The sequence below is a fragment of the Dermacentor albipictus genome, chromosome 6 (genome assembly GCF_038994185.2).
Source record: "Dermacentor albipictus isolate Rhodes 1998 colony chromosome 6, USDA_Dalb.pri_finalv2, whole genome shotgun sequence".
Taxonomy (NCBI): Eukaryota; Metazoa; Arthropoda; class Arachnida; order Ixodida; family Ixodidae; genus Dermacentor; species Dermacentor albipictus.
The window spans coordinates 124,343,490-124,355,430 of record NC_091826.1 but is presented as its reverse complement, the minus strand read 5'-3'; the positions used below and the strand labels follow the sequence as shown (position 1 = coordinate 124,355,430).

At 44.4% G+C, this 11,941-nt stretch overlaps 1 protein-coding gene across 1 annotated transcript; it reads left to right on the top strand.

Moving 5' to 3' along the window:
* Positions 1–771: 771 nt before the first annotated feature.
* LOC135899416 (zinc finger protein OZF-like) lies at positions 772–11,488 on the top strand. Its single transcript, XM_065428661.1, has 3 exons — positions 772–873; positions 3,052–3,843; positions 10,961–11,488. The coding sequence occupies exons 2-3, from the start codon at positions 3,283–3,285 to the stop codon at positions 11,417–11,419; spliced, it is 1,020 nt and encodes a 339-aa protein (XP_065284733.1). The 5' UTR covers positions 772–873; positions 3,052–3,282; the 3' UTR covers positions 11,420–11,488.
* The last annotated feature ends 453 nt before the right edge of the window (positions 11,489–11,941 follow it).

Below are 11,941 nucleotides of genomic sequence, written 5' to 3'. Positions count from 1 at the left end.
ACTCGGAGCCGCCTTGACCGAATGAATGCTCCACACCTTTATTCGACAACCACATATACTGAACGCAAAGCGCCTAGCGCCCTCTACAACCGACAATTCGAAGTATTCCTGCCTTGCCGTATTCCCGCACTTCAGGTTTCCTTGCATAGATGAGGTGTGGCGGTACACCGCAGAGCACATGTCCCTTTATGCTTCATCTGCAGCGAGTCGGAATCCATCGATCACTTTTTATTATCGTGTTGACAATTTTCTACTCACCGAAAACTATGTTTGGAAATCTAGGACTGTCTTTATGCAGTGCTGTTACACTGTCCCTTGGAGCAACGTTATTAGGATACATTCACAGGAACGTTGTTGTTGTTGTTTGCATAGCCATTTATAGTTTCCTCTTTCGCGCAAAAGGATTGCCTTATTATTATTTAGCTTTTTCCAAGGTTGATTTATTTCACTTTCAATAAATGATTAAATTAATAAATTCAAAGTAAAAACACAAATTCACGATTAGACTAACAATATTATTATTGAAAATTTAACTTCCTCATCTTTAGTCGATGCTTTATGTATCTTATTTAGAACTTCCTGTTACTATTCCTCTGTACGCGAGGCTGACTACGTTATACACTACTTTATTTGATTTATTATCGCTTTACTTCTCATCTTTCATTATGCATTCATTTTCCTTTTATATTACCTATTTAATTTTTAATTTATTCCACTTCTCAATCATATTACCACGCGGTTCGTGTCCTATCACCCGCAGTGGGTTCGTGTCATTAATTGAGGCTTGATTATCATCATCACCCGCAGTACCCTCAGCACGAGCCTGGAACAGATAGACGGGTTGGTCGTTCAGGAGGCTCCGACAGACCGCAGGTACGTCAGAAAAAGTATTACGACAAGCTGCACTTTATTTTTCACCTATTTATGTATTCTTAAGCTTGGTGAAGTCGTCGTTTCGCACCGTTGCGAGTAGTACAGACGTTTATTGATAGAAGATTGCGTTGCGTCGCTGGATTTTGTTTTCTCAATTTATGGCTCGTTTAATCTTGTGCGAGAGTGCTGACTTGTGAATTTCTCGCCCAGCTTTTCCGCAGAAAATGGAGGTAAATCAGTACATTCATACGCTGTCCACCAGCCACGCTAGCGTGCACGCGTCACATGTTGAAGTATTGTCTCCCGAATTCCGTTGTGATCTCGCGCTGCGCCGGGGTCACCGCGCTCGCAGAGCTTTTGGGATAAGAACCTTTCATCCGAGACCGCGCCGTGCTTTTGCAGCAAATGTAGACCCCCTTGTTTTTTAGCCGCTTGTACTGCCCAATAGGCACATATGTGCTCCAGGCTTCAGAAGAGATGTGCACATGAAAGAGCTACAGGGTTACCAAAATTAATCCGATGCCACCTGCTACGCGGTGGTTCTCAACGCGGCTTACTGTACTGCTTTACCACGGAATAGCTTACCAATTGACGTAGCAGTTCTACGGAAACCCGCAAGGTGGAGAGAAGTAATAAAGGCAAAATCAGACATCCACCCGCTCGTAGCAATTGTTACAAAGGTAACCCGTACGGGTTCCTCAAAAGAAAAACCCCCAGAGTTGAAGAAAAATTCGGCCTGATCCGGGACTTGAACCTGGGAACGCCGCCTTTCTGGGGCAGCCGATCCACCATCTGAGCTAACCAGGCGGCTAGCAGATGGCAGAGCGATGTCGAAGACCTACTACATCAAACACTTGCCTTCACTTCGTGTTCTCGACAAATTCAACTTGCCAAGTTAAAAATGCCAAATTAAAAAAACTATCAAGTATAGAGTTCGCGCCTCTAACACACTAAAATAAAGTTAAAATTCTGCAAACTGTACCTTATATTACACCTTAACGGCACCGAATTGATCTAATATACAATGACCCAAAATATGCCACTAATTTGTAGGCATGCTTTTTTGCAAAGTTTTTGCAACATAGTAACACTTGACGTAAGCTTTATACTCACAAATTAAATTTGTCCGCTATAAATGCTCCAACAGATGCAGTTCACACGGTTGCTATATCCGTTCTTGGAGCAAGATTACTAGCTTCTAAAGTTTCGTTCTCTATTGTTTTAAGCTTACCAGTTATGGGGATTTTGGTAAAACATTCCATGTTCACACTCAACGTTTTCCTTCTTAGAGGCATTAAAATTTTTGTCCTCCACTACGGCAAGCCTCAAAATCAGAGAGTGGTTTTGGCACGTAAAACCCCATAATTTAATGTAATTTTTAACAACGAAGATCGCGCTGTGCAACTGATCATGATTTATACAGTGCAAAATGTACAGTGGATGATGATATGTATAGATGCTGAAGCTGTAAATCAGGCATCGGTTGCGTTCATAACAAACACACACACACACACACACACACACATATATGTGTATATATATATATATATATATATATATATATATATATATATATATATATATATATAATGGCGCGGTGACCGGATGTATATAGGGAACATGTACGGAAGCCTAATAACGTAACCATTATTCCGTAGACGCATGCGGTGACAGGCATAATGGCACACGTTTAAGATTGCTCCCGCATGAAAGCCGAATTATTCAGACATTTGGTGCGTCCCGAATTGGCCACGTATGCGTGCTTCGATAGCCAGAATATATATCCTTAGAAGATTCTCATGTTCAAGCCACCTCGCTGAGACGTTTGTAATGCTTGGGATTACCTAAGTATTCAAGAACATTTTTTGATGAAAAGAGCGCTACGAAGACGCGGACTAAAAGAAGAACATGTACGACGGATAAGGCGCTTGTCCGCAAGGCGCTTTCGCCTTGTCCGTCGTACATGTTGTTCTTTTAGTTCGCGTCTTGGTAGCGCTCATTTCATCAAGTATGCAAAACCAACTCGCCCACATCAAGCTTCTGCGGCTTCAAGAAAATTTGCATTACGTAGACGTCAACTCCTGTGGAGTCTGGCGAATTTTGTTTCTCGAGAGATGTAGTTTGCCTTGGAATACCCGTTTCATGGCAACACGTACACTCTTCTCCGACATACAACAGGTTTACCCTGCAAGAACCAAGAGGACAGACGAAAAAGGCGAAGAACCGTCGACGCAATGTCTCTGCAAGAATTCGTCAATTGAACCTTCAGTTGCATTCGAGCTCTCACCCCAAAGTCTTCCATCAGTTACAAGCTGTCAAAAGTATAAACGGTAGAATACCTTTGAAGAACGCCGCACGCGCCCCCTACTGGGCAGAGCAACACAATATCTAGGGCCCATCGACTGCACAATGGCGTCAGAGGAGGGGTTGACGCTGAAGGCTGCCACGAAACGCCATGGAGTGCCGTCGCTCAGCCGTGACCAGTCCCAGGCCTCGGTCCTTGCTCCGGAGCGTGGGGCCTCAACAAGCCCAACCTCGACCCAGAGCCACGTCGCGTCTCCGAGCTCGACCGCGGAAGCGCCGCCTCCACCAGCGCCCTCTCGTCCGAGCCTCGGAGCCGTGGCCGTCGTCAGCTCGCTTGCCACGCACGAGCCGCAGCTGTGGTACTGCTGCCCGCACTGCGAGAGGATGTGCCCGAACAGAAACACGTTGGCGGTTCACGTGCGCATCCACATGGAAGATAAGCCTTTCAAGTGCGCGCTGTGTCACGCTGCCTTCACGACGAAGTCGTTTCTGATTGACCATGTGAAGAAGCACAGCACCGTCAAAGCTTGGACATGCGACGTGTGCTTCCAACCCAACTGCGCCAAGCACGACATCCGGCTTCACGTTCGTCGTCGGCAGACCGGGGCGCGACCGTTCAGGTCCGATCACCGCAACAAGGCATTCGCCGTCTACACGGGTCTGGCGGTAAGGGCGTCTCCCTTCTTTCAAACGTGTATCGCACATGCAGGGTGTCCCAACAATCCTGCATCAAGATTTAAAAATATGCAAATGCAACGTAGCTAGAAGCAACCAAGGTCATGTTGCTTGCCGTCGCGTGGGGATACAGTGATTGTGTTGTGCATTGCTCGTAACTACATAATTTGCCTTAATTAATCAACTTCTCAATTATTAGATTAAAAGTGTCAAAGACGAAATTGTGGAGTTACATAAAAATTACCGTTGCAGCTATCTGCTGCTGAGTAGATGCTACGTAAAAGTGTTTCCGAAGTGAAGAAAGCCCGCGAATAAACGCGAAATTGCTGCGTTACTGGCCGCTCAAGGCACTTTGCATGTATTTGTGCGCTTCTTTCATGCTCGTCAAAATTTATGAATGTATCACACATCAACCAACAGAAAGCTGTATCGGCAGTGTTTCATGTTGCTCAACAATTTTCTCATTCACACTTTTTACCTAATTATTATAATTGGGAAGTTGGCTAAGACTAATTATCTACTTAGGCGTAAGGCAGAAAAATAATCACAGTATATCCAAGCCACGGCAAACAATATCACCTTGGTTCTGTCCAGCTACGTAGCCTTTGAACATATTTAATCATGGTGCGTGATAACTTGGAACACTCTGTATAATGGTTCCGTTCATCCTGCAATGTCGACAATTTCTTTTTTTTCCCGTATAATGATAGAGCCTTGCTGGTATTTGATTCTGTATACAGAGTGTTTCAAGTAACTTGAACCAAGTATTTCAAAAAAGTGGTTAGCTGTAGCTGAATGAAATCAACGGCGTATGATTTGCCGTAATGTCGCACTCCTAAGAATATGAACCATGTAAAATGCTTATTATTCACTTTAGGGCGTAGTGGATGGGATTCTGAAATGTGGCGATCCAATTTTTTGTGGCACTGTACCTGCTGCGTGGGTATTTTTTTCGGCGTTTAAGGAAAATCCGCAAAATATGAAATAAAACCACGTGACTGCGCTCATGCGCTATCGTACTGTATCGCGCTCAACCGCGCTTCGCGCGAAAGGACAGTGCGCGTGGACCGTGGTGAAGTGAACGGCCGCGGATCTAGGCACCGCCTTCACAGTGCGTCAGCATCTTCGGCGGCAGCACTGGGAAAGGAAGCGCCGCCGTCTCTGATGCCTGATTGGCTCGATGCATGGTTGAGAGCGCTGCAATACGATAGCGCTCGAGCGCAGTCACGTGATTTAATTTCAAATTTCGCGGGAGTTCTTTAAACACCAAAAATAATCGCACGCCGCATCTACGGCGCCACAAAAAATAGGATCGGTCTCTTCTGAACCCCCCCTACGACGCAACGAACTGTACTTCTTGGCTTTAAGTTATTATTAAAAATCTTGGAGAATTCACCTTGGTGGATTATCTATTTAACCAGAATAAAATGGATGGATGGATGGATGGATGGATGGATGGATGGATGGATGGATGGATGGATGGATGGATGGATGGATGGATGGATGGATGGATGGATGGATGGATAAATGAATGGATTTTATGAGCGTCCCCGTTGGAAGGGTACGGTGGGTTGCGCCACCAAGCTCTTGCTAATATACTGCCTAACTGTCCTACTTAGGTAAAAAAAAAAACTGAAAAAAGAAACGCACGATGAATTCCCATAACCCAATTTTTCGACCCACTATTGTGCACTTTTGTTCTTGTACGTCTCCGTTTTTTGTCGTTTGCGTACTTCCACCAATCCTCCAACCGCCTCTTACTAATCTCTATTGCGGACATGTTTACTTTCCCCCCTCTGTCGTCGAACCCAAGGACGTCAATGAGTCCAGTGGTGCCTAAATCAACCACTGGGCAGAGATCTTCATACTCTAACAAAACGTGCTCCATCGTTTCCCTAGCTTTACCGCAGCAAGCACTATCTTTCTTCTTCCTTCTTATATCTTGCTTTATTGGTGCGTGTTATATGGCATCCTGATCAAGCTTCGAAAAGTAATGAGCTTACCTTTGATTTATCGTAAATTATTTTTCCTGATTTAGTTTTTCCTTTTTAAGTAGTTCCTAATGGCAGGTTCCCTGTCAATTGCCACCACCCATGAGTTTATTTCAGCCTCTCTGACTTTTCGCTTGGTGCTCTTTGATGCTGTGTCGCTCACCCTACAGGCCGTATACATTCTCGTAAGCTTCCTAATTCATTTCCTCCACTGGGAATCAATACATTTCCTGTACAAATACCTCAACTCTCTCCCAGCTTACTTACTTCCTTCTATATTGCTCAGTCGTTCTTCATAACCTATTTTACTCTGAGCTTCCCTCACCTCAAAACTTGTCCAGCGCATATCAAACTGCACAACTTAATTTGTAGTCTTCCCGTGAGCGCCCAATGCGAGGCGTCCAACTGAAATTTGTTTACCATCGATTCCTGATTGTACCCCTGATTTCAAGCAAACCCACGCATTTCCAAAAGTAAGTCCTGTAACCACTAAATCTTTCCACATACTTCGGAGCACCTCGTACCTATTGTATCCCCATAGAGCTCAGTACGTCATTATGGCTGCATTTCTCTTGCCCTTTACTGTTATTTCTTTCCTGTTTCCATTTATCTATTTCCTTCGTTTGTCCATATACCAAGGTATTTATATTCTTTTACCCGAGGTATTTCCTGCCCCTGTATTTCCACTGCCCCTTGACTGTTTTCATTGAATACCATAACACTTGATTTTATAACGCTAAATTACAAACCTAAATTATCGCCTTCCTGTCCACAGATATCAGCCAGACGTTGCAAATCACTTTCCTCGTTAGCTAGCAACATAATGTGGTCCGCATAAGATAAATGTCGAAGCTGCGGCTCTACTACTGTACCTGCCTGTTTGTATGAAAGAACAAGCCCGATATTCTTTCTTTCTAGCGCCCTTTCCATCCTCACCATGCAGGTCATAAACAGCACTGGGGATAAAGGGCACCCCTGCTTCAGTCCCTTGTTTATGTCAACTTTCTTATCGCTGCTTATCCCTTGCCATTTAAAGCAAACGGTATTTTCTGGGTAAATCTTTCTCATAAGCTGTAGGCAATCGTCGCCTAAGCTTTCCCCTTCCAGAATATCCCATGAAAATGTTGCGGTCTACGTTGTCATAATCTCCTGTAATGTCTAAAAAGGCCACTTATAATGGTCTCCTTTCTACTCTTGATATTTCTATACATTGAGTAAGAACAAATAAGTTATCATCCAAACGCCTACCTATTCTGACGCCATTCTGAAGTTCTCCCAAAATTCCATTATTACCTGCCCATGCTTGCAGCTTTAATTTGATTGCCTGCATTGCTAACCTCTATATTACCGATGTAATGGTCAACGGTCTATACGAGTGAATTCTATCTTTCTGCCCTTTACCTTTATAAATCGAATTCATTCTACGTTGTCGCCAACTGTCTGGTATTGTTCTATATTTTAAGGTATTTTTCCACTGCTATCACCACAGCTTTCTTACTTTTCGTTCCTAGTTCATTAATCAGCCAAACGAGAACCTCGTCTAGCCCTGTGGCTGTGCGCTTAGGAATATTCTCTTCGCCTTTCTTCCAGTTGAAATTTGTCAGCGCCAGCTCCGTTTCCGTCTTGTTCTCTTTATTGCTCTTGTTATATACAACTTCATCATTTCCTTGGAAAGTTACGGCTGTTATATTTCGGATTTTTTTAATGCCACTTCCCCTTCCAGTTTGATTCCATCTTCGTCTAGGACATGTTTTTGTATTGTTCTTGACTTCCTGCCTAATAATTTTAGGTGGTTGCAAAGTATTTTATGTGCTGCCTTCTTTTTCTCACGTATTTCTGATAACCAACGTTCACTTTCACCTTTTATCTTTGCTTGCAATACTACTCTAACCATATACTTTTTCTCCCGGTATATTTCCCATTTACCGGCCAATTCATCCTGTGGCAGCTGCGCCTTCTTTGCTTTCCTGTGCTCTTTGGATGCTTTCTGTCGTTCAGCGATCGCCTCTCTTATCTCCCTGTTCCATCATCTTTTGGGATTCCTTTTTTTACTTTCCAACGAACATATTGTTTTTCTTTCCGTATTTCTGCCGTTATTACAGTTCGAAGCTCACTATATTCCCACTCCTTGGCCGTTTACCAAGTTCTTCCTTGACTCTAGTTACTATATTTGTTATTTGTTCAGCGTTCAAATTTGTAGTGGTCATTTTGAAGTCCTTGCTCTCTTTTCCAACTACATATCCCATTTTCAAAATGATGCGTTTGTAGTCACTCCCTATGCTGCTATACCCTTCCTCGTATATGATCATTTCTCTCAACTTATCAGGAATTCCTTCCGTCATCAGACAGTAATCAACGATCGATTGCCGGTTGCCCTTCGCACTTAGGCTTTGTATTCACGATTACGAGGTAACGTTGCACAGAAAGATCTAGCATTAGCTTCCCGTTGTCGGTATAGCCATCTTGATCCTTTATGTGGCCATTCATGTCACCTAGTAGGATAATCTCGGCATCATTCCCGAAACCCTTAATATCAGCACTTATGCATTCCACTAATTCTTGATTCGTCTCTGAGCAATTATTTCCAGTCCACAAATGCGTTAAGCCCAGCCAACTCTAAGGAGCGCCACATTACAGCAAGCCATATGCCCTTGGTTTCATTTACCTACGGCTAACCACCCTCTATTGTAATCCTTGGTTCAAGTTACGTGAAACACCCTGTATATACCAGCTCATTTGTTCACTGCATACATTATTCATTAAATATTTTTTTAGATATGTGTCCCGATAAATGTCGTAAAAATTGTCTGGTTTTCTACTTATTTTTTACGTAATTTTCTTATATATGCCCATTGAAACACAACTTTAATTAATTTTCTGGATTTTCTCAGGGCTGCATTATCTTACGTTTTGACTGGTTGCCTCGGTAATCTCGTTTTGTTCCCGCACCGATAACCGGATTTTCTCGTTTTATTCTAACTCCATTCTCATCTTTTGTGCCCGGATAATGGCTCTGGCTTTTTTGGTTCAAGGTCGTCTAAGGTTGCCGACAAGGGTAGCTAAAAGCATTTGATGCCTAAATAAGCAAGAACTCTACGAAGGGCGACGATAATTGCCCGCGTACATTGTTTATCTTATCCGACTACCCCCCAATCAACTTTTTACAACTGTTCGAGTTATCGCTCGGCGCAAGGCGTTCATGCTGGTGTCAGAACATTCTCGATTGTTGTAGCCGATTCCGTCTATTTTCTATATTGCAGTGAAACCTTGTCATCAGATTGCATGCACGACGCGAATAGCGTTGTACCTTCTTAAATGAAGGCGATAAGGTTGTAATTATCGACGAGTGACGTATAAATAGCCGACGCTTCCTAACACATAAATCAGCTTTTCGATGATCGCGAACTGCGCTCCCCGCTGTTTCGTTCTTTGAGTGTAACTTGTCTTTCGTTCCACATGTTTGCCCGAGCGTTAGTTTCATGACCCAGTCTTTGCTACTATCCAGTTATTCACATTATTACACGTGAAAATACTAAGCTGGTCGGGCGTCATGGCCGGTGAACGAAATCGAACTTCGAACCTTGCTCGCGCAATTGATAGCATCTTCAACAGGGAAAGGTGAAAATCTTTTGTTCATGCGCGAGGCGCTCGCGCCATATGTTTGTACGTATCCCTTTTCCCTTGGCCATCTTTCGTCGCTTCATCGTGAATAAGGCATCCACAGGGGAGCCTGCAATCTCCATGTGTTCTTATGCGATCGGCATGTTTCTTCTGTATATAGGTGCTTAGCAATTGTAGCTTACCTCGCCAACTTCCGCTCACTGGGAACGTCTGTTCTCTAGCCTCTGATAGACAGTAAATTACGCGCTCGACTGATGAAGTCTTAACCCCTGGTCCTTCTTAGCTATGACAATTCATAATAATGTTTTATGCATGAGAAGTTCATCTATGCACTCGCGCAGTAGTTCGTTCAAAGTCTAACTGGCTGCGGTAGGCAAGTCGCGCTTAATGAAAGTTTCGTTGTGGCACCCGAAAGTGTCGAGTTAGAAGAACGTACCCATCACATATGCAACAGGCATCAATTGTGGAGTGACGGAAAGTTTCTTATGACTGCTATAAATTGTAAATAAATGTGTCTTTACCAATACGGCGCATTGAAAACACCGATGTGCTAACATTTAGGTGCCCGTTAAGGAATCCCAGGTGGTCTAACTTTCCGGATCTCCTCCCCTCCCCCCCCCCCCCCCCCCCCAATGGCGTGCCTCATTATCAGAAAGTGGTTTTGGCATGTAAAACTCAATGTTTAGGTTTTTTAAGCAATAAGCTGCGTCGCTACAGTGCTTGAATGCTTAGAGCCTTATCATCGACAGCCATCGTGAGATGGGTTTCGCCAGAATGTCTTCTTTTTTTCTTGACAGCCGCTTTATTTGAGCCTAACTAGAACGATGAAAACAGCCGGCATACTCCGCCAGTTTGGCAGCACGCACACGCAATATGCAGCAGTCAGGAAACCTCGACTTCTTTTCCGCGCCGACGAAACAGTCCGCAATGCATCCGATAAGCTGTACAACCACCGCATTCCCATGTTGGCATCATGACACCGTGAGATCATCTTCAAGTTTTATTTTTCTTCAGCAAAATCTAGACAGTGTCGAGGGCTAAAAGCTCCGCCAGGCTGCTTCACTAGCCGAAGCTGAAAATGTCCGGATAATATTATTTAGAGCATTCTTTAGAACGTAGTCCAAGATGTTTTTTTTACAAACAAAACAAGAATGAAAGTGTTTTAAGGGAAGGCTTTTTCCTTGTGTCTTTTTCTACAATTATCTCTGTCATCTCGAATTTCAGTGCAGAATGTTGGTGCAATTCCCTCACCCTTTCCTAATATAAATCCCCAATTACAATGGCAGTTTCCTCGTGTTGTTACTTTGGCTGCATTCCCTTGTTCATATTGGGACAAATGCGCAGTCATTATTTCAATTATTTGTTTATTCATTCAATCATTGTTCCGGAGCCCCCCCCCCCCCCCCGACAAGTCCCATGGGCCTTGTGTTGTTTTGGGACGCTAAATGTAAAAAAATTTGATTTGTATTATTTTATTCCTTCAATCTCCGGCGCAGGGGCCCAAGGACACTCGCCCAGACGGGAGTCCCAACGTGTGTGAAGCCTGCGGTGCAAGCTTTGCGTGCCGCAGTGATCTCCAAAAGCATTTTTTGACGATGCACGGAAATTCGAAATGCAACACTGGCGACAACCACGGCAATACACCTAAGCTCCCGCAAGGCTATAGCCAGGTGCAGGGCAACCCGAAACTCCACATGTGCCACCTGTGCCCCGCCCGCTTCACCAGGAACTACTCGCTCGTGGTTCACCTCAGAACTCACGCCGACGACCGCCAGCACGGCTGCGACCAGTGCGCCAAGCGCTTCGTCACTGTATCCAGACTGAGGGAGCACATCCGGGCCGCCCACTCACCGCAGCCTACGTTCGGCTGCAAGTACTGCCCCACGAAATGCGCGTGGAGATCTTCGCTAACGTACCATGTGAAAAAGTGCCACCCGACTGCCGGAAAGGCATGAGTCTGGCGCGTCTCTGTATGACTGCCGGATGGTGTTTCCGCGCGCAAATAAAACGCGCTATGCGAAAAATCGCGTGCTGAATTTGAAGTGCTCAAGACGATCGAATAAGAAATTCCTCTGGTGCCAACGTTTCGACAAGGGGACGCGTTTCGGTAAGGGCAACAAGTTGTTCTTTTGTCAAAAGCGCTACAATATAAGTATCCGTTTTATATAAACGCTCAGTAGAAACGCAGTTGCTGCCCTGACGAGGACAACACTTTGTTTGAAATGTTTCGAAACACGTCCATTCCGTCCGCACTGTAGGTCCCATCATCACCATAATGGTGTACATCTGCCTTGCTGGTTCTGACACCGGTGGCCTAGCGGGAGTTAGCGTTTGCTGATGAAAAGAAGGCCGCCGAGTCAGGTTCCGATAATCACGCTTGCAGGTGGTAAACTCTAACCACAGAAATAATCCAGAACCTTTACATTACAGCGAAGCTTAATTGCTCTAGTTGGTCGCCATTTTTAGTGTCTGCTTCT